Consider the following 24069-nt stretch of genomic DNA (forward strand, 5'->3'; position numbering starts at 1 on the left):
GTGTCATTAAAGGATATCGACAGTATCCTCCATAACAGTGACCTCTACAGCACCCCGCCCCCTTAACAGTGAACTCTACAGCCCCCCACCCATTAACACTGACCCCCCCCCCACAGTGCCCCGCCTCCTTAAAATGGAACCTCCACAGCAGCCCATCCCCTTAACTTTGACCTTTACAGCAGTCCACCCCTTTAACAGGGAGTGTCATAGCACCCCACTTCCTTGACATTGACCTCCTCAGGGGCCCGTCCCCTTAACAGTGACCTATACAGCACCCTGCCCCCTTAACAGAGACCTCCAAAGCACTTATCCCTTTAACAGTGACTTCCACAGTACCCCGCTCCCTTAACAGTGACCTCACAGTACCCTGCTGACTTAACAGTGACCTCCACAGCAGCTGCCCCTTTAATAGTGGCCCTTGCCCCCTTAACAGTGACCTCCACAGTGCCCGCGACTTTAACAGCGACCTCCACAGAGGCCTGTCCCCTTAACAGTAACATCCACAGTGAACGCCCCTTTAACAGTGATCTCCACAATGCCCGCCCCGTTAACAGTGACCTCCACAGCAGCTGCCCCTTTAATAGTGGAACCTGCCCCCTTAACAGTGACCTCCCCTTTAAGGCTAGGGCTACATGACGATGTGTCACGCGACATTTTTTCGTACCAATGTCGCGTAACAATTTTTATAATGATAGGCTATGGTGTCGCACTGCAACATGCTGCTACTGCGACACGACAGTCGCAAAAAATCCACCCAAGATGGGTGCATGTAGCAGTGTAGTTGTGCCCTATGTGTCATGCGACTTATTGTCGTCGTGTAGCCCTAGCCTAAAGCTGACCTACAGCAGTGAAGAAAAATGGCTGGGTTGTTATGGAAACCTGGAGCAAAGTGTGTATGTGGAGACTAAGGGCCTGCGAGCTTCTATTGGCTGATAAGGGTCATGTGACCGTGTGTATGGCAGTTGGGATATGAAGAGAAAGGCTTTCAGGCTTGTATTGGCTAATGCAGGTCATTTTGTGGGAACACTACGTCCTAGAGAGCCGAGACTCGGTCTAAAACCTTCCCCGACACCTGGTGTACCTGTGTGCCAAATTTGGTGGAGATCTCTCCAGTCGTTTGGTCGTGCATAAAGAACAGACAGAAACTAAATATACCCGTGCAAAGCCGGGTCCTTATGCTAGTCTTATATATATAAAAATTAATCTATTTCATTTAATGTTTCTGTGTGTCGTTAAAAGATAGACAGTATCCCCGATAAGTGACCTCTACAGCACCCTGCCCCACTGTCCGCTGAGCTATGTATCAAATCATATCCTGTGTGATACTGTCTTCTAGCCTGTGTATCTAATCCTATCCTGTGTGATACTGTCTTCTGACCTGTGTATCTAATCCTATCCTGTGTGATACTGTCTGCTGAGCTGTGTATCTAATTCTATCCTGTGTGATACTGTCTGCTGAGCTGTGTATCTAATTCTATCCTGTGTGATACTGTCTGCTGAGCTGAGTATCTAATCCTATCCTGTGTGATACTGTCTGCTGAGCTGTGTATCTAATTCTATCCTGTGTGATACTGTCTGCTGAGCTGTGTATCTAATATCCTATCCTGTGTGATACTGTCTGCTGAGCTGTGTATCTAATATCCTATCCTGTGTGATACTGTCTGCTGAGCTGTGTATCTAATATCCTATCCTGTGTGATACTGTCTTCTGACCTGTGTATCTAATCCTGTCCTGTGTGATACTGTCTGCTGAGCTGTGTATCTAATCCTATCCTGTGTGATACTGTCTGCTGAGCTGTGTATCTAATATCCTATCCTGTGTGATACTGTCTTCTGACCTGTGTATCTAATCCTATGTGATACTGTCTTCTGACCTGTGTATCTAATCCTGTCCTGTGTGATACTGTATGCTGAGCTGTGTATCTAATCCTATCCTGTGTGATACTGTCTGCTGAGCTGTGTATCTAATATCCTATCCTGTGTGATACTGTCTGCTGAGCTGTGTATCTAATATCCTATCCTGTGTGATACTGTCTGCTGAGCTGTGTATCTAATATCCTATCCTGTGTGATACTGTCTTCTGACCTGTGTATCTAATCCTATGTGATACTGTCTTCTGATCTGTGTATCTAATCCTGTCCTGTGTGATACTGTATGCTGAGCTGTGTATCTAATCCTATCCTGTGTGATACTGTATGCTGAGCTGTGTATCTAATATCCTATCCTGTGTGATACTGTCTGCTGAGCTGTGTATCTAATATCCTATCCTGTGTGATACTGTCTTCTGACCTGTGTATCTAATCCTATGCGATACTGTCTTCTGACCTGTGTATCTAATCCTGTCCTGTGTGATACTGTATGCTGAGCTGTGTATCTAATCCTATCCTGTGTGATACTGTATGCTGAGCTGTGTATCTAATCCTATCCTGTGTGATACTGTCTGCTGAGCTGTGTATCTAATATTCTATCCTGTGTGATACTGTCTCCTGAGCTGTATATCTTATATTCTATCCTGTGTGATACTGTCTCCTGAGCTGTGTATCTAATATTCTATCCTGTGTGATACTGTCTGCTGAGCTGTGTATCTAATATTCTATCCTGTGTGATACTGTCGATTGTACCGGCGTTTGCAATCGCGCATACAGAGACAAGCGAACGCCCATTGTCGCGCATTCCCGAAAGTCTGTGTACGGGAACACGCGACAAGACGCCCCAAAGTAGCTCATGTACTTCTTGGGGCGTCGGGCATTTTACAGCGCGATCGTACGCGCTGTAAAACGCCCAGGTGAGAACCATGCCGATAGGGAAGCATTGGTTTCTCCTCGTTGAGCGTTTTACAGAGCGTAGGAACGCGCTGTAAAACGCTCAGGTGTGAACCCAGCCTAAATCCTTCCCGGACACCTGATGTACCTGTGTGCCAAATTTGGTGAAGACAGACAGACATCCAGACAGAAACTCATTTTTATATATATGTAAAAAGAGATGAAGGAAAACAGATGCTAAAAAAAGAAATATAATGATTCAAAAATTGTCTCTCTAGAAAATTCCATATTTATTAAAGACCTGGTTCACATTCACTGGTTTACTGTTTTTATGCTTTTTCAGTCTGTGGGGATTCGCTCTGGTAGTTAGGATAGGCGGGCGCAGTACAGAGGCACAATACAAGTTTGTAATTCAAACTTCAGTGTTTATTAACACATGGTGCCAAAAACAAAATTTCACTTTTGCAGTGTTGGCGTTACTTCACACCCAATAGCAAGTTAATATAACAAAAAGTCACCTTGGTGACAGTTCTGCCTCGGAAATACAGGCTTTAGGCGGCCTGTTCCCCTGATACACGGGTCTCAACTCTCCAGCCCAGCACAGGCCTCAGATCCCAGCACACAGACATGGCTTCTGAGCCCAGCTGCCTATTTAAGGACAGCCAGGTGCTGCCAAAACCTGGACCGGCACCAAAATATCCGGTCGAGTATTTTACCTCACCTGGCTGTAAATCAACCCAGCAGCACATGGGAAGAAAATACCTGTTTTCCCAGACGAAACCTCTCACTGTCACAAGTCTCACATAAAAATACCCCTTTATACACACTCATAAGTGAGTTGTACTTTCTAATGGCATCAAATGGAATGGAACTGGAAAAAAAAAAAAACACAACTACGCCATAGTTTTATGGGTTTTATTTTTATGGTACTCCCTATGCGCTAAAACTGACCTGTTCCCTTCATGCTACAAGTCAGTACAATTACAGCTGTACCACATTTATATTGTTGTTCTTGTAGTTTAATACTTAAAAAGAAATAAAAACTTCGGAAAAGTTATGATCTCCATAACTTTTTTATAGTTGAATCTACAGAGCTGAGTGAGGGCTTATTTTTTGCGAGGCGATATGTAATTTTTATTGATGCCATTTTGGAGTGTGTATGACTTTTTAATCACTTTTGTATTTTTTGTATTTGAAGGGGGAAGGGGGTGAAGCAATGAAAAAGCATCAAATCATCCATTTAGATTTTTTTTCCGTTACAGCGTTCACCGTAAGGGATAAAGACGTTTATTCATTTTATTATGGGGAAAGGGGGAGAATTGAATATATATATACAGTGGATATAAAAAGTCTACACACCCCTGTTAAAATGTCAGGTTTCTGTGATGTAAATTTTTTTTTGACAAAGATAAATAATTTCTGAACTTTTTCCACCTTTAATGTGACCTATAAACTGTGCCACTCAATTGAAAGACAAACTGAAATCTTTTAGGTGGAGGGAACAAAAACAACTAAAATAATGTGGTTGCACAAGTGTGCACACCCTCTTATAACTGGGGATGTAGCTGTGTTCAGAATTAAGCAATCGCATTCAAAATCATGTTAAATAGGAGTCAGCATACACCTGCCATCATTTAACCCCTTAAGGACACAGGGCGTACAGGTACGCCCTTGTGCCCTGGTACTTAAGGACACAGGGCGTACATGTACACCCTGTGTATTTTCAATCACCGCCGCGCGGCCGGCGGCGATCGGAACCCCGTGCCTGCTCAAATCATTGAGCAGGCACTTGGGGCAAATGCGCCGGGGGGTCCGGTGACCCCCCCATGTATGCGATCGCTGAAAACCGCAGGTCAATTCAGACCTGCGGTTTTCTGCGTTTCCGGGTTATTCGGGTCTCTGAAGACCCAATAACCTGGAACAGGATGGTGATGGTGGTGTGATTTCACTCCACCAATCACCATCCAGCGATCCTGAGTGGTAATGGTGACATCACCACTCAGGATCGCTTTCTGATTGGTCTGTGGGCGGTCCGGCGGCAGATTCAAAAGAGGCAGGCGCCCCTCTCCTCCTCCTTTTGTGTTCCGGAGCCGGAGGAGCTGCCTGCACGTGTCTGCTGCCACCGCTGCACCGCTGCCTGCACCCGATCTGTGCCCCCAGGACCCGATCTGTGCCCCTAGCACCCCATCAGGTACATAGGGACAGCTAGGGAAAGTTTAGTTTAGGCAGGGGAAAAAAAAGGGAAAGGTAGTTTTTTTTGAACTTTTATTGCATCACCCCAGTTAGGGTGTCTGGGGTCCACAGCACAGCTGTGCGACCCTAGACCCCCCAGGGGTGCTGCCACTTGCCCCCCCCCCCCCCACCTTTTTTGGGGTGCTTTTTTTTTTTTTTTTTTTTTGCGTACGCTGACTGTGGCCGGCACTTAGCGTCCGGCCACTGTTAGCGCATCGCACACCCCACCGCTGATCAACTTCGGACGGTTGATCAGCAGTTTTGAAAAAATTTTCCCCACATTTTTTGCCCTTTTTTTAGTTAGTTTATTTATTTTTTCTGTTAGTTTTAGGGCGAGTTCGTGAACACCCGTGCCCCCTCACACACGCACAACAAATAAAGAGTTACACACACTCCCATATGGCCCGCCGGACGTTCTCGGCCGAGGAGGCATACACCCAGCTTGCCTCAGAGTCCGAGAGTCCCAGTGAGGATGAGGATGACCCCACATTCCTGTTGTCATCTGCATCCTCCTCATCATCTAGCGATGATGATGAGCCCCCAAGGCGGCGGAGACGCCGCCAGGCGGATCAAGGGGACCGCCATGTTAGGGACCCTGTGGCCCACACTAGTACGAGCAGCTCTGGGGCTCGTACTGGTTTCCCAGCCCACCAGTTAAATCCACCGGAGCACCCTGCCGGTGAACTTGTCTGGTGTAGCCCAGAGCGATACGAGCCCGTGATTCCTGATTTCGTAGGCCAATCAGGAATCCAGATTTCCACAGTGGGCTACACTGAATATGACTTTTTTTGTCATTTTTTCAGTGACCCACTGGTAAATCTGATGGTGGAGCAGACGAATCTGTACGCCCAACAGTTCGTCGCTCAACACCCGGGCTCCTTTTTGGCCAGGCCCGGTGGCTGGACGCCGGTCAGTGCAGCCGAAATGAGGACATTTTGGGGCCTCGTGCTGCATATGGGCCTGGTCAAGAAACCCAGTGCCAGGCTGTACTGGAGTGGGGACGTCCTATATCAGACCCCACTTTACAGTACGGTTATGACACGCTCCCGGTTTGAGGCCATCCGGAAATGTCTGCATTATTCCGATAATGCAGCATGTCCACCCCGAGGTGATCCTGCCCATGACCGTCTGTATAAGATACGGCCGGTCATTGATCACTTTAGGGCCAAATTCATGGAGGCCTATGTACCTGGAAGGGAGGTCGTGGTTGATGAGTCTCTCATTGCGTTCAAGGGGAGACTCATTTTCCGCCAGTATGTGCCTTTCAAGTGGGCGAGGTATGGCCTGAAGCTATACAAAATTTGTGAGAGTACCTCAGGGTACACTTACAAATTTCGTGTATACGAGGGGCGAGATTCCCGGATTCAACCCCCAGAATGTCCCCCCACTCTGGGTGTTACCGGGAAACTTGTGTGGGACCTTATGCACCCACTGCTGGATAAGGGTTACCACTTGTACGTGGATAACTTTTATACCGGGTATCCCCTTGTTCCAGTCCCTTGCCGCCAGATCCAAGTCCGCTTGTGGGACCGTGCGGAAAAATCAACGCGGCCTCCCTGCCCACCCCCTCCAGGTACCTATCCCCAGGGGTGAGACCCGTGCCCTTACCACTGGAAACCTGTTGCTGGTCAGGTATAAGGACAAGAGGGATGTCCTTATGCTGTCCACAATTCATGGTAACGGCATCACCCCTGTCCCTGTGCGAGGTACCGCGGCAACGGTCCTCAAGCCCGATTGTATCGTCGCCTACAATCGGTATATGGGAGGAGTTGATCTCTCGGATCAAGTCCTCAAGCCATATAACGCCATGCGCAAAACCCGGGCATGGTACAAAAAAGTTGCGGTCTACTTGGTACAGGTTGCCATGTACAACTCTTTTGTACTATCCCGAAGCGCTGGCAGCACAGGGACATTCCTCCAGTTCTATGAGGCAGTCCTCAAGGCCCTGATCTTTTCTGACCGGGAAAGAGCAGGCCGGAGTACCTTGGGAACTGTAGGCGCCCGGATCGTCCCTGGCCAACACTTTCCAGGTGTGGTCCCCCATACTGGAAAGAAGGGACGAACCCAAAAAAAGTGCAGAGTGTGTCGCAGGAGGGGGATACGGAAGGACACGACTACTCAGTGCGACACATGCCCCGATCATACGGGCCTCTGCATTGACGGTTGCTTCAGGGAGTATCACACTTCCATGGAGTACTAAATTTATATACCAATTTAGCACTGACATCGGATAAAAAAAATGGTTCTCAGACTTGAGACACCCAAGAAAACTAAAATAATTTATTAAAAGTAGACATAGGTATTGCCGCGTCGGTAATAATCTCCTCTATAAAAATGCCCCATGACCTAACCCCCCAGATTAACACGGTCCAGAAAAAAAAAAAATGGTGCAAAAAAGTTTTTTTTGTCACCTTACATAATAAAAAGTTTAATAGCAAGCGATCAAAAAGTCATATAGCCCCCAAATTAGTGCCAATAAAACCGTCATCTCATCCCGCAAAAAATGAGCCCCCACATAAGATAATCGGATAAAAAAAAAATATAGAAAATGACTCAGACTTTAGAGATACCAAAAAATTTTTAGGGTATCAAAAAGGATAATATAGTCTAAAACCTAAATAATTGTAAAAAAAAGACTTATTAGGTATCGCCGCGTCCGTAAGAATCTCCTCTATAAAAATACCCCATGACCCAACCCCCCAGATTAACACAGTATGCGATCGCAGAAAACCCCCCATGTATGCGATCGCAGAAAACCGCAGGTCAATTCAGACCTGCGGTTTTCTGCGTTTCCGGGTTATTCGGGTCTCTGAAGACCCAATAACCCGGAACAGGATGGTGATGGTGGTGTGATTTCACTCCACCAATCACCATCCAGCGATCCTGAGTGGTAATGGTGACATCACCACTCAGGATCGCTTTCTGATTGGTCTGTGGGCGGTCCGGCGGCAGATTCAAAAGAGGCAGGCGCCCCTCTCCTCCTCCTTTTGTGTTCCGGAGCCGGAGGAGCTGCCTACACGTGTCTGCTGCCACCGCTGCACCGCTGCCTGCACCCGATCTGTGCCCCCAGGACCCGATCTGTGCCCCTAGCACCCCATCAGGTACATAGGGACAGCTAGGGAAAGTTTAGTTTAGGCAGGGGAAAAAAAAGGGAAAGGTAGTTTTTTTTGAACTTTTATTGCATCACCCCAGTTAGGGTGTCTGGGGTCCACAGCACAGCTGTGCGACCCTAGACCCCCCAGGGGTGCTGCCACTTGCCCCCCTCCCCCTGCCACTTGCCCTCCCCCCCCCCCACCTTTTTTGGGGTGCTTTTTTTTTTTTTTTTTTTTGCATACGCTGACTGTGGCCGGCACTTAGCGTCCGGCCACTGTTAGCGCATCGCACACCCCACCGCTGATCAACTTCGGACGGTTGATCAGCAGTTTTGAAAAAAATTTCCCCACATTTTTTGCCCTTTTTAAAAAAAATAATAAAATAGGTGCAAAAAAATATTTTTTTTGTCACCTTACATAACAAAAAGTTTAATAGCAAGCGATCAAAAAGTCATATAGCCCCCAAAATAGTGCCAATAAAACCGTCCGCTCATCCCGCAAAAAATGAGCCCCCACATAAGATAATTGGCTAAAAGAAAATAAAAAAAATTACACTTAGACTTTAGAGATACCCAAAAAAAATGTTGTATCAAAAAAGATAATATAGTCAAAAACCTAAATAATTGTAAAAAATAAAGTAGACTTATTAGATATTGCCGCGTCCGTAAGAATCTCCTCTATAACAATATCCCATGACCTAACTACCCAGATTAACACGGTCAAAAAAAAAAAAAAACTGTGCCAAAACCGCTATTTTTGGCACTTTTCCATTTCAGTCAGTTTTTTCCGGTAACAAAACAAGGGTTAACAACCAAACAAAAGTTAAAATTTATTACCATGATACTGCAGTTTACAGAAACGCCACATTTGTGGTCGTAAACTGCTGTATCCGTAAAAGGGAGGCCGCAAAAGGAAAGGACCGACATGGTTTCTGGAAGGCCGATTTTGATGGCCTTTTTTATTGACACCATATCCCTTTTGAAGCCCCCCCTGATGCCCCCCTAGAGTAAAAACTCCCTAAAATTGACCCCATCTAAGAAACTACACCCCTCAAGGTATTCAAAACTGATTATACAAACTTTATTAACCCTTTAGGTGTTCCTCAACAGTTAATGGCAAATGGAGATGAAATATCAGAATTTCAATTTTTGGTAACCTTGCCTCACAAAAATGTAATATAAAAATTATATAGAATATAAAATTATATTTACCCTAAAAATACTCCCCCAAAAAATGCCACCTTATCCCGTAGTTTCCAAAATGGGGTCACTTTTAGGGAGTTTCGACTCCAGGGGTGCATCAGGGGGGTTGAAACAGGACACGGTGTAAATAAACCGGTCCATAAAAATCAGCCCTCCAAAAACCAAACGGCGCACCTTTCACTCTACGCCCCGCTGTGTGGCCGTACAGTAGTGTACGGCCACATATTGGGTGTTTCTGTAAACGGCAGAGTCAGGGTAATAAAGATACAGTCTTGTTTGGCTGTTAACCCTTGCTTTGTTAGTAGAAAACATGGGTTAAAATGGAAAATAAGGCAAAAAAATGAAATTTTCCAATTTCATCCCCATTTGCCAATAACTCTTGTGCAACACCTAAAGGGTTAACGACGTATGTAAAACCAGTTTTGAATACCTTGAGGGGTGTAGTTTCTTAGATGGGGTCACTTTTAGGGAGTTTCGACTCCAGGGGTGCATCAGGGGGCTTCAAATGGGACATGGTGTAAATAAACCAGTCCATAAAAATCAACCTTCCAAAAACCATACGGCGCACCTTTCACTCTACGCCCCGCTGTATGGCCGTACAATAGTTTACGGCCACATATTGGGTGTTTCTGTAAACGGCAGAGTCAGGGCAATAAAGATACAGTCTTGTTTGGCTGTTAACCCTTGCTTTGTTAGTGGGAAAAAATGGGTAAAAATGAAATATTAGACAGAAAAATGAAATTCTCAAATTTCATCCCCATTTGCCAATAACTCTTGTGCAACACCTAAAGGGTTAACAACATATGTAAAATCAGTTTTGAATACCTTGAGGGGTGTAGTTTCTTAGACGGGGTCATTTTTGGGTGGTTTCTATTATGTAAGCCTCGCAAAGCGACTTCAGACCTGAACTGGTCCCTAAAAATTGAGTTTATGTAAATTTCTGAAAAATTTCAAGATTTGCTTCTAAACTTCTAAGCCTTATAACATCCCCAAAAAATAAAATATCATTCCCAAAATAATTCACACATGAAGTAGACATATGGGGAATGTAAAGTCATCACAATTTTTGGGGGTATTACTATGTATTACAGAAGTAGAGAAACTGAAACTTTGAAATTTGCTAATTTTTCAAAATTTTTGTTAAATTAGGTATTTTTTGGTGCAAAAAAAATATTTTTTTGACTTAATTTTACTAGTGTCATGAAGTAGTTTATGTGACGAAAAAACAATGTCAGAACGGCCTGGATAGGTCAAAGCGTTTTAAAGTTATCAGCACTTAAAGTGACACTGGTCAGATTTGCAAAAAATGGCCTGGTCCTAAGGTGTAAAAAGGCTGTGTCCTTAAGGGGTTAAAGTGCCTTTGATTAACCCCAAATTAAGTTCAGCTGCTCTAGTTGGTCTTTCCTGAAATTTTCTTAGTTGCATCCCACAGAAAAAGCCATGGTCCACAGAGAGCTTCCAAAGTATCAGAGGGATCTCATTGTTCAAAGGTATCAGTCAGGAGAAGGGTACAAAATAATTTTCAAGGCATTAGATATACCATGGAACACAGTGAAGACAGTCATCAAGTGGAGAAAATACGGCACAACAGTGACATTACCAATAACTGGACGTCCCTCCAAAATTGATGAAAAGACGAGAAGAAAACTGGTCTGAGAGGCTAACAAGAGGCCTACAGCAACATTAAAGGAGCTGCAGGAATATCTGGCAAGTACTGGCTGTGTGGTACATGTGACAACAATGTCCCGTATTTTTCATATGTCTGGGCTATGGGGTAGAGTGGCAAGACGAAAGCCTTTTCTTACGAAGAAAAACATCCAAGCCAGGCTACATTTTGCAAAAACACATCTAAAGTCTCCCAAAAGCATGTGGGAAAAGGTGTTATGATCTGATGAATCCAAGGTTGACCCTTTTGGCGCTAAAACAACACTGCACATCACCAAAAGAACACAATCCCCACAGTGAAGCATGGTGGCGGCAGCATCATGCTTTGGGGATGTTTTTTTCTTCAGCTGGAACTGGGGCCTTAGTTAACCACCTCCGGACTGCCTAACGCACATGTGCGTTCCGGAGGTGGCAGGCTGGCGCACAGTCACGCATATACGCGTCATCTCGCGATACGCGAGATTTCCTGTGAACGCGCGCACACAGGCGCGCGCGCTCACAGGAACGGAAGGTAAGCGAGTGGATCTCCAGCATGCCAGCGGCGATCGTTCGCTGGCAGGCTGGAGATCCGAATTTTTTAACCCCTAACAGGTATATTAGACGCTGTTTTCATAACAGCGTCTAATATACCTCCTACCTGGTCCTCTGGTGGTCCCTTTTGTTAGGATCGACCACCAGAGGACTCAGGTAGGTCAGTACAGTCGCACCAAACACCACACTACACTACACCCCCCCCCCCCCGTCACTTATTAACCCCTTATAAACCCCTGATCACCCATGATCACCCCATATAAACTCCCTGATCACCCCCCTGTCATTGATCACCGCCCTGTCATTGATCACCCCCCTGTCAGGCTCCGTTCAGACGTTCGTATGATTTTTACGGATCCACGGATACATGGATCGGATCCGCAAAACGCATACGGACGTCTAAATGGAGCCTTACAGGGGGGTGATCAATGACAGGCGGGTGATCACCCATATACACTCCCTGATCACCCCCTGTCATTGATCACCCCCCTGTAAGGCTCCATTCAGACGTCCGCATGATTTTTACGGATCCATGGATACATGGATCGGATCCGCAAAACACATGCGGACGTCTGAATGGAGCCTTACAGGGGGGTGATCACCCATATACACTCCCTGATCACCCCCTGTCATTGATCACCCCCCTGTAAGGCTCCATTCAGACGTCCGCATGATTTTTACGGATCCATGGATACATGGATACATGGATCGGATCCGCAAAACACATGCGGACGTCTGAATGGAGCCTTACAGGGGGGGTGATCAGTGACCGGGGGGTGATCACCCTGATCACCCCCCTGTCATTGTAACCCCCCTGTAAGGCTCCATTCAGACGTCCGCATGTTTTTTGTGGATCCGATCCATGTATCCATGGATCCGTAAAAAATCATGCGGATGTCTGAATGGAGCCTTACAGGGGGGGTGATCAGTGACAGGGGGGTGATCACCCTGATCACCCTGATCACCCCCTGTCATTGATAACCCCCCTGTAAGGCTCCATTCAGACGTCCGCATGTTTTTTGTGGATCCGATCCATGTATCCATGGATCCGTAAAAAATCATGCGGATGTCTGAATGGAGCCTTACAGGGGGGGTGATCAGTGACAGGGGGGTGATCACCCTGATCACCCTGATCACCCCCTGTCATTGATAACCCCCCTGTAAGGCTCCATTTAGACGTCCGCATGTTTTTTGTGGATCCGATCCATGTATCCATGGATCCGTAAAAAATCATGCGGATGTCTGAATGGATCCTTACAGGGGGGGTGATCAGTGACAGGGGGGTGATCACCCTGATCACCCCCTGTCATTGATAACCCCCCTGTAAGGCTCCATTCAGACGTCCGCATGTTTTTTGTGGATCCGATCCATGTATCCATGGATCCGTAAAAAATCATGCGGATGTCTGAATGGAGCCTTACAGGGGGGGTGATCAGTGACAGGGGGGTGATCACCCTGATCACCCCCTGTCATTGATAACCCCCCTGTAAGGCTCCATTCAGACGTCCGCATGTTTTTTGTGGATCCGATCCATGGATCCGTAAAAAATCATGCGGATGTCTGAATGGAGCCTTACAGGGGGGGTGATCAGTGACAGGGGGGTGATCACCCTGATCACCCCCTGTCATTGATAACCCCCCTGTAAGGCTCCATTCAGACGTCCGCATGTTTTTTGTGGATCCGATCCATGTATCCATGGATCCGTAAAAAATCATGCGGATGTCTGAATGGAGCCTTACAGGGGGGGTGATCAGTGACAGGGGGGTGATCACCCTGATCACCCCCTGTCATTGATAAGCCCCCTGTAAGGCTCCATTCAGACGTCCGCATGTGTTTTGCGGATCCGATCCATGGATCCGTAAAAATTATACGGACGTCTGAATGGAGCCTTACCAGGGGGGTGATCAATGACAGGGGGGTGATCCGGGAGTCTATATGGGTGATTACCCCCCTGTCATTGATCACCCCCCTGTCATTGATCACCCCCCCTGTCATTGATCACCCCCCCCTGTAAGGCTCCATTCAGACATTTTTTTTGGCACAAGTTAGCGGAAATTTTTTTTTTGTTTTTGTTTTTTCTTACTAAGTCTCATATTCTACTAACTTGTGTCAAAAAATAAAATCTCACATGAACTCGCCATACCCCTCACGGAATCCAAATGCGTAAACATTTTTAGACATTTATATTCCAGACTTCTTCTCACGCTTTAGGGCCCCTAAAAAGCCAGGGCAGTATAAATACCCCACATGTGACCCCATTTCGGAAAGAAGACACCCCAAGGTATTCCGTGAGGGGCATATTGAGTCCATGAAAGATTGAAATTTTTGTCCTAAGTTAGCGGAAAGTGAGACTTTGTGAGAAAAAAACCAAAAAAATCAATTTCCGCTAACTTATGCAAAAAATAAAAAATTTCTAGGAACTCGCCAGGCCCCTCATTGAATACCTTGGGGTGTCTTCTTTCCAAAGTGGGGTCACATGTGGGGTATTTATACTGCCCTGGCTTTTTAGGGGCCCGAAAGTGTGAGAAGAAGTCTGGGATCCAAATGTCTAAAAATGCCCTACTAAAAGGAATTTGGGCCCCTTTGCGCATCTAGGCTGCAAAAAAGTGTCACACATCTGGTATCGCCGTACTCAGGAGAAGTTGGGGAATGTGTTTTGGGGTGTCATTTTACATATACCCATGCTGGGTGAGAAAAATATCTTGGTCAAATGCCAACTTTGTATAAAAAAATAGGAAAAGTTGTCTTTTGCCAAGATATTTCTCTCACCCAGCATGGTTATATGTAAAATGGCACCCCAAAACACATTCCCCAACTTCTCCTGAGTACGGCGATACCAGATGTGTGACACTTTTTTGCAGCCAAGGTGGGCAAAGGGGCACACATTCCAAAGTGCACCTTTCGGATTTCACAGGCCATTTTTTACAGATTTTGATTGCAAGGTACTTCTTACACATTTGGGCCCCTAAATTGCCAGGGCAGTATAACTACGCCACAAGTGACCCCATTTTGGAAAGAAGACACCCCAAGGTATTCCGTGAGGGGCATGGCGAGTTCCTAGAATTTTTTATTTTTTGTCGCAAGTTAGTGGAATATGAGACTTTGTAAGAAAAATAAAAAAAATAAAAATCATCATCATTTTCCGCTAACTTGTGACAAAAAATAAAAAGTTCTATGAACTCACTATGCCCATCAGCGAATACCTTAGGGTGTCTACTTTCCGAAATGGGGTCATTTGTAGGGGTTTTCTACTGTTTGGGCATTGTAGAACCTCAGGAATCATGACAGGTGCTCAGAAAGTCAGAGCTGTTTCAAAAAGCGGAAATTCACATTTTTGTACCATAGTTTGTAAATGCTATAACTTTTACCCAAACCATTTTTTTTTTTTTGCCCAAACATTTTTTTTTAATCAAAGACATGTAGAACAATAAATTTGGCGAAAAATTTATATATGGATGTCGTTTTTTTTTGCAAAATTTTACAGCTGAAAGTGAAAAATGTCATTTTTTTGCAAAAAAATCATTACATTTTGATTAATAACAAAAAAAGTAAAAATGTCAGCAGCAATAAAATACCACCAAATGAAAGCTCCATTAGTGAGAAGAAAAGGAGGTAAAATTCATTTGGGTGGTAAGTTGCATGACCGAGCGATAAACGGTGAAAGGAGTGTAGTGCCGAAGTGTAAAAAGTGCTCTGGTCATGAAGGGGGTTTCACCTAGCGGGGCTGAAGTGGTTAAAGGGGTTTGGCCACTTTGTTAGCACTTATTACAACTATAAAGAAAGTAGGGAGATATTACACTTACTAATAGATCTTCTTAAGCAGATCTGTCTGGTTATCCTGCTATTGGTAGCCACGCCCCCTCCTGTCCTGCTCTCACCAAGCCCCCTCCTGTCCTGCTCTCACCACGCCCCCTCCTGTCCTGCTCTCACCACGCCCCCTCCTGTCCTGCTCTCACCACGCCCCCTCCTGTCCTGCTCTCACCACGCCCCCTCCTGTCCTGCTCTCACCACGCCCCCTCCTGTCCTGCTCTCACCACGCCCCCTCCTGTCCTGCTCTCACCACGCCCCCTCCTGTCCTGCTCTCACCACGCCCCCTCCTGTCCTGCTCTCACCACGCCCCCTCCTGTCCTGCTCTCACCACGCCCCCTCCTGTCCTGCTCTCACCACGCCCCCTCCTGTCCTGCTCTCACCACGCCCCCTCCTGTCCTGCTGTCACCACGCCCCCTCCTGTCTTGCTCTCACCACTCCCCCTCCTGTCCTGCTCTCACCACTCCCCCTCCTGTCCTGCTCTCACCACTCACTATCTCTTTTCACACACACGCACACTTTTTTTTTTTTTTTTATAAACACAGTTTAAATTCGCAAACACATAGTTTGCAACTTTTTAACGCCACATTTCAGAAACAAAGCAAATGATAAATCTCCCCTTCTATTCATGGCTTACATCCAGTGACACAACTAGAAATTACTAGGCCCCACAGCAAATTTATGAACAGGGTAACTCCCCCAGCAACATGTGTGTGATACATTAGCATCACATTCCTGTGTGGGACGGGTAGTGACCTCTTTACTGCTGGGACTGGGGTGTTCTTCCTATTACTATGTCTGCAGTTATTCACTGATGACTGAGTTATTGATAATGTCGGAGAGGCTCTTGTCTCCATGGGAACACAGGTGGATGGGGATGTCATGTGGCTGCTCCTCTGAAGATACTTGGCTGCAGTGCATGCTGGGATTCTTACTTTCACTTTACAGCTGCTCCTCCCACATAGCTGGTCTGAGGAGCTCCTCCAGGGAAGCGTACCATGGTGAACAGGTTAAAAAAAAATGACATCTAGCCAGTCACATGATATAAGTACTTCATGGCTTTGGCTATTGTCTGGGGCACTTTGGATTTTTGATACTTAGGGTGGCCAACCCCTTTAAGATAGGGGGATTTTGAACAGTTCCAAATACCAGTCAATATTGGCACAAAACCTTTCAGGCTTCTGATAGAAAGCTGAACATGAAGAGGAACTTAATCTTTCAGCATGACAACGACCCAAAGCATACATCCAAATCAACAAAGGAATGGCTTCACCAGAAGATGATTAAAGTTTTAGAATTGCCTAGCCAGAGTCCAGACCTGAATCCGATTGAAATTCTGTGGGGTGATCTGAAGAGGGCTGTGCCCAGGAGATGTCCTCGCAATCTGACAGATTTGGAGTGTTTTTGCAAAGAAGAGTGGGCAAATCTTGCCAAGTCAAAATGTGCCATGCTGATAGACTCATACCCAAAAAGTGACTGAGTGCTACAATAAAATTAAAAGGTGCTTCAACAAAGTATTAGTTTAATGGTGTGCACACTTATGCAACCATATTATTGCATTTTTATATTTTTTCTTCCCTCTACCTAAAAAGATTTCAGTTTGTTTTTCAATTGAGTTGTACAGTTTATAGGTCACATTAAAGGTGGAAAAAGTTCTGAAATGATTTACCTTTGTCTCCTTTTTTTACATCGCAGAAACCTGACATTTTAACAGCGGTGTGTAGACTTTTTATATCTACTGTGTGTGTGTGTGTGTATATATATATATATATATATATATATATATATATATATATATATATATATATATATATATTTTTTTTTTTATTTTTTTTATTATTATTATTATTATTATTATTATTTTACTAATGTTCACATTATCAGGGGGGGGGGGGGGGGGGGTAGCTTTTTTTTTAATTTCCTCTAGAAACCACCCTGGTGCCAGCTCATAGAAATTTGTCCCTTTTAATGTGACTTTTTTTTTATGAGTATCATTTCCTGTTCCTTAAGCTATTTAAGTTAATATGTATTGAAGGGGACTATAGAAGATGCCAGCAGGTATTTTATAATTACATTTAGCTGCCATTTCATCATGAAAAATGATTTACTGAACTGATTTTCAAGACATCAGTCTTTAAAGGACTGGATAAAGATGCTCCGCAGCAAGACGTCTCTAGTAAATCTGCATCAGTAAATATGCTATGGAAAGCGAATGATTATATCTATACAGTAAATATACAGGAAATATACCATTACCAAGCTACAGGATGTCACCTTCTACCTAATTTATTTTATCAAGATCTGTAAAGAGCTAACCACCCTAAACACACAATAAAGAAAAAACTGAGGAAATGCCATGGAAGATAAACCGCTTCCTTTATGAGCAAACATGGGAATCTCAGATTCAATCACTGGGATTGGTGATGGATTATTACATGAGTCTTTATCTGCACAGGCATTTCTTAGAATACCAACTGTTTGATGATTTTATCATGTCAGTCGTGTTTCCAGGGTAAGCTCCACAGACACAGAGGAAGATATACAAAGATGGTCTTCATCAATGTGAAGAATGGAAAATCAAGATAAGTCATGTCATACCAGCCTTCATCCAGTCAGGTTTCTAATAGTCATAGCAGTCTAAATCATTTAAGAGACAGCCCAATGTCATTGATATATCTAACACTACAAAGGGAATTTATGAAGCCATGCATTCCAGAAAACTATCTCCAAAAGAGTCACAAAATAGGGCCTTTGTGACTTTTTTAGGTCACTTTTGCCAAAATGTTTTATTTTTATTTTTTACACCCCTCACTCCAATGTAAAAGAGATGTCACCCACACTCCTTATTGATCCAGTAAGTGAAGTTCATGTAGATTTCAATTGAAAACTCAAAAGGTACATTTTATGATTCATGTCTATTGGGAAATAAAGTGAATGAAAGCCAAACAGGAAGAAGAAATGTTACCTGTTGAGGAATATGCTGCTGACATCATCATGACTGATGGATGGTTTCTTGGAGCTTGCAGCCATCCTCAAGGGCCGGAGGAAACAGTTCACAAGGATATAAAGCTGATGGACATATTCTGCCTCTGCCTCCACCATATTAAAGACAATTTGATTCCGCTTTCTCATGCTTTCCGCATGTGGAGAACATATATAGTCTTGCACGATTGTCTTCCATTTCCTTCTACAAAGCCAGCCACGCATGAAACTTTGAACCTGGATAAACACAAACGCACAACCCAATCTGACCAATATACTGCACATACCTGTAGTTAAATATTGTAAAAAGTGTAAACTGCTCCTTTAAAAGCTATGTACACCTTTGGGGACAATTTTTTTATGATTGCAGTTTACTCTTTTGGGGTAAAAAAAAGTTTTTTTACGTGGTCTTTATTAAAAATATTGAGCCATTCTGTCACAAAAGGTTAACTGTTTTTCTAGCTGTGTGCATCCTACTTTCACTTTGTGCTGGTCATCTAATAACCCTTATCCGTAAATTACTAAGAGGTTCTAAACACTTATTTAACCCACGTTCTTATCAGTAAGATAAGGATTGAACTTTGATGAGTGTTTATAAGGTCTGAGAGCAGAGATACGGAGCCCATCAGCATCCTGTCTGACAGAGCAGAGTCAAATTCAGATTTTGCTAGCAGAGCATCTCAGCTCTGTACAGAGAAAAAGATTCCATATTTTTAATAAATAGAAAAAAAAAAGATTACCATTAATTATTATGAATACTATGCACTAATCAAAAAAAATTCTCCCAAAGTTGTACATAGCCTTTAAGGTGCATTTAATCATTGCAGATCCTTACAAAGAAATAATCGCACACACTAAACCAGTCATTTACATAGCTGCAGGCAGTTTTTGAAGCCCCCTAACTCTGGTTCAGATGACAAATCTTTATAGGAATTTTCTAGTTAACCTTTGTTAAAGCATATAGTGTAGCCACAAAATCAAAATTTGACTGTGCAGTCATATTAAGAACAGAATAAAAGATGGTCTTCTATCAGAAAACACTGCTTACGCGTTTTGAACCTGCATGGTTCTTTCTCATAGCTATAGCTAAGAACCATGCTGGTTTGAAACGTGTAAGCAGTGTTTTTCTGATGGATGTCTGTCTTTTAGTCTGTCCTTAATATGAGAACATAATACAGGGAGTGCAGAATTATTAGGCAAATGAGTATTTTGACCACATCATCCTCTTTATGCATGTTGTCTTACTCCAAGCTGTATAGGCTCGAAAGCCTACTACCAATTAAGCATATTAGGTGATGTGCATCTCTGTAATGAGAAGGGGGGTGGTCTAATGACATCAACACCCTATATCAGGTGTGCATAATTATTAGGCAACTTCCTTTCCTTTAGCAAAATGGGTCAAAAGAAGGACCTGACAGGCTCAGAAAAGGCAAAAATAGTGAGATATCTTGCAGAGGGATGCAGCACTCTTAAAATTGCAAAGCTTCTGAAGCGTGATCATCGAACAATCAAGCGTTTCATTCAAAATAGTCAACAGGGTCGCAAGAAGCGTGTGGAAAAACCAAGGCGCAAAATAACTGCCCATGGACTGAGAAAAGTCAAGCGTGCAGCTGCCAAGATGCCACTTGCCACCAGTTTGGCCATATTTCAGAGCTGCAACATCACTGGAGTGCCCAAAAGCACAAGGTGTGCAATACTCAGAGACATGGCCAAGGTAAGAAAGGCTGAAAGACGACCACCACTGAACAAGACACACAAGCTGAAACGTCAAGACTGGGCCAAGAAATATCTCAAGACTGATTATTCTAAGGTTTTATGGACTGATGAAATGAGAGTAAGTCTTGATAGGCCAGATGGATGGGCCCGTGGCTGGATTGGTAAAGGGCAGAGAGCTCCAGTCCGACTCAGACGCCAGCAAGGTGGAGGTGGAGTACTGGTTTGGGCTGGTATCATCAAAGATGAGCTTGTGGGGCCTTTTCGGGTTGAGGATGGAGTCAAGCTCAACTCCCAGTTCTACTGCCAGTTTCTGGAAGACACCTTCTTCAAGCAGTGGTACAGGAAGAAGTCTGCATCCTTCAAGAAAAACATGATTTTCATGCAGGACAATGCTCCATCACACGCGTCCAAGTACTCCACAGCGTGGCTGGCAAGAAAGGGTATAAAAGAAGAAAATCTAATGACATGGCCTCCTTGTTCACCTGATCTGAACCCCATTGAGAACCTGTGGTCCATCATCAAATGTGAGATTTACAAGGAGGGAAAACAGTACACCTCTCTGAACAGTGTCTGGGAGGCTGTGGTTGCTGCTGCACGCAATGTTGATGGTGAACAGATCAAAACACTGACAGAATCCATGGATGGCAGGCTTTTGAGTGTCCTTGCAAAGAAAGGTGGCTATATTGGTCACTGATTTGTTTTTGTTTTGTTTTTGAATGTCAGAAATGTATATTTGTGAATGTTGAGATGTTATATTGGTTTCACTGGTAAAAATAAATAATTGAAATGGGTATATATTTGTTAAGTTGCCTAATAATTATGCACAGTAATAGTCACCTGCACACACAGATATCCCCCTAAAATAGCTAAAACTAAAAACTACTTCCAAAAATATTCAGCTTTGATATTAATGAGTTTTTTGGGTTCATTGAGAACATGGTTGTTGTTCAATAATAAAATTAATCCTCAAAAATACAACTTGCCTAATAATTCTGCACTCCCTGTAAAGCTAGGGTTTTATGGATACACAAAGTGCTGGAATTACTGAATATACTTATACCCCCATCATCATTTGTTTGGTGGGCTGTTTTTTGCTTCCTATGAAGTGACCTTTTGTTAAAGCACTGTTTGTCTGAAACACTTTCGATTTATGCATTATGGAAGGATTTGTTTTTGATGTGACCGAATATAGTTGTTGATTTTTTAGACGCAATGCCAAAATGATTCAATTTTTTCAAGCTTTGTTAAGCTTTGTACTATTGCAACAACTTATTCCCTATACAAAAGATAGCAAATAAGTGTCTGATTGGTGGGGCTCTGAGCACTAGGACAGGGGACCATGTTCACCCATTAAAATGGAGCAGCAGATGGACTTTTGAATATAGAAGATAAGAGCAGAACAGAACAAAGACTGCCTTACGTCTGCCATCCTGCTGTGTGCATTGCAGTCATAACTGGGTAACCATAGCAGAAAACAAACTTCTGCTCAACATAGTTCTTTGTTATTAATTATATAAATGTCAGGTTTGGCTAGAGCTACAAAATTAATTAACCCATTCACAATTTCACTAGCTTTGCTCTACCAAATGCAACACTTTCTAACTTTTTTTTTTTTGCTATTAATTAACTCACTGCAATATTTTAAGTAAAAGCTTAAAGAGGGTTAAAGGGGTTGTGCAGCAATATATAGGTCATCAATATCTGATCGGCAGGGGTCCGACACCCGGCACACCCGCTGATCAGCTGTTGGAAGAGAAGTCAGGGTTTTCATGCAAGCGCTGCTTCCCCTTCATTACGCTACACGTCATCTCCTGTGGAGCGGCGCCGTAGTGTAATTACAATTACTTGCTCTATTCACTGGCATGGAGCGTCCCCTTTTTTTCAAATTGCTGATTAGCGGGGGTGTCGGGTGTTGGACCCCCAGCATTCAGATATAGAAGCTTTTGGTTACCTTTTTTATTTTCTTGATATCCGGATCTTCATCCTCATGGCTGATGTGGTAAGGACGCATCCGTTCCTTTGTTTTATTGAGGGCTACAATCTGGAGAACAGAACATAATGAGTGCTTTAATCATTTCATCCTTCAAATCTTTGAGTGGAAACATTTCTACCTCCCCATTTCCACAATCACCACATTCAGACTAAAATTTTCCACAAATTATGATGCAGATTTCAATCTTTGCGTTGACCAACATCTGTGGAAAATTGGCAGCAGGTCCTACAATCTATGCTGATGTTTTTTTTACTATGTCTCATTCACACGATTCACTTGCAATAAACTGTACTTTCTTGGAGATTTTAGTTGTGGAATCTACAGTTGCAAGAAAAAGTATGTGAACCCTTTGGAATGATATGGATTTCTGCACAAATTGGTCATAAAATGTAATCTGATCTTTATCTGTCACAACAATAGACAATTACAGTCTGCTTAAACTAATAACACACAAATAATCAAATGTTACCATGTCTTTATTGAACACACCATGTAAAAAGTATGTGAACCCTTGGATTTAATAACTAGTTGAACCTCCTTTGGCAGCAATAACTTCAACCAAACGTTTCCTGTAGCTGCAGATCAGACGTGCACAACGGTCAGGAGTAATTCTTGATCATTCCTCTTTACAGATTAATCGGGTTGAGGTCAGGACTCTGACTGGGCCACTCCAGAAGGCGCATTTTCTTCTGTTTAAGCCATTCTGTTGTTGGTTTACTTCTATGCTTTGGGTTGTTGTCCTGTTGCAACACCCATCTTCTGTTGAGCCTCAGCTGGTGGACAGATGGCCTTACATTCTCCTGCAAAATGTCTTGATAAACTTGGGAATTCATTTTTCCTTTGATGATAGCAATCCGTCCAGGCCCTAATGCAGCAAAGCAGCCCCAAACCATGATGCCCCCACCACCATACTTCACAGTTGGGATGAGGTTTTGATGTTGGTGTCCTGTGTCTTATTTTCTCCACACGTAGTGTTGTGTGTTTCTTCCAAACAACTCAACTTTGGTTTCATCTGTCCACAGAATATTTTGCCAGTACTGCTGTGGAACATCCAGGTGCTCTTGTGCAAACTGTAATCATGCAGCAATGGGTTTTTTTGTACAGCAGTGGCTTCCTCTGTGATATCCTCCCATGAAATCCATTCTTGTTTAGTGCTTTACGTATCGTAGATTCGCTAACAGGGATGTTAGCATATGCCAGAGACTTTTGTAAGTCTTTAGCTGACACTCTAGGATTCTCCTTCACCTCATTGAGCAGTCTGCGCTGTGCTCTTGCAGTCATCTTTACAGGACGGCCACTCCTAGGGAGAGTAGCAGCAGTGCAGAACTTTCTCCATTTATAGACCATTTGTCTTACCATGGACTCATGAACAGCATGACTATTGGAGATACTTTTAGAACCCTTTCCAGCTTTATACAAGTCAACAATTTTTTATCGTAGGTCTTCTGAGAGCTCTTTTGTGCGAGGCAGCATTCACATCAGGCAATGCTTCATGTGAAAAGCAAACCCAGAACTGGTGTGTGTTTTTTATAGGGCAGGGCAGCTGTAACCAACACCTCCAATCTCATCTCATTGATTGGACTCCAGTTGGCTGACACCTCACTCCAATTAGCTCTTTGAGATATCATTAGTCTAGAGGTTCACATACTTTTTCCACCTGCACTGTGAATGTTTACATGGTGTGTTCAATAAAAACATGGTAACATTTAATTATTTGTGTGTTATTAGTTTAAGCAGACTGTGATTGTCTATTGTTGTGACTTGGATGACGATCAGATCACATTTTATGACCAATTTGTGGAGAAAGCCATATCATTCCAAAGGGTTCACATACTTTTTCTTGCAACTGTATATAAAAAAACTGACAAATCGTTTTTTTACTTCCTGCCTTCATAGAGCCAAAGCTTTTTATTTTTTTCCAGTCACATAGCCATATGTGGGCTTTTGTTATGGGACAAATTGTACTTCTAATAGCACCATTTAATACTCAATATGATGTAGGAAAAGGAAAATAAATCCAAATGGGGTGGCACTGGAAATGAAAAACTGAATTCCGCCATAGTTCTATGAGCTTTGTTTTTACAGCAT

At 43.6% G+C, this 24069-nt stretch overlaps 1 protein-coding gene across 2 annotated transcripts in view; it reads right to left on the reverse strand.

Moving 5' to 3' along the window:
• Positions 1-24069, reverse strand: part of RASGRF2 (Ras protein specific guanine nucleotide releasing factor 2) — a 376997-nt gene that overhangs the window by 154857 nt on the left and 198071 nt on the right. For both annotated transcript variants that reach the window (XM_044276023.1, XM_044276022.1), the window contains exons 4-5: positions 21940-22029; positions 18256-18509 (exon numbers count right to left, since the gene is read on the reverse strand). In XM_044276023.1, coding sequence (XP_044131958.1) covers positions 18256-18509; positions 21940-22029 — 344 coding nt within the window. The remainder of the gene's footprint in view (positions 1-18255; positions 18510-21939; positions 22030-24069) is intronic.

The sequence above is a fragment of the Bufo gargarizans genome, chromosome 1 (assembly GCF_014858855.1).
Source record: "Bufo gargarizans isolate SCDJY-AF-19 chromosome 1, ASM1485885v1, whole genome shotgun sequence".
In the NCBI taxonomy this organism is placed as follows: Eukaryota; Metazoa; Chordata; class Amphibia; order Anura; family Bufonidae; genus Bufo; species Bufo gargarizans.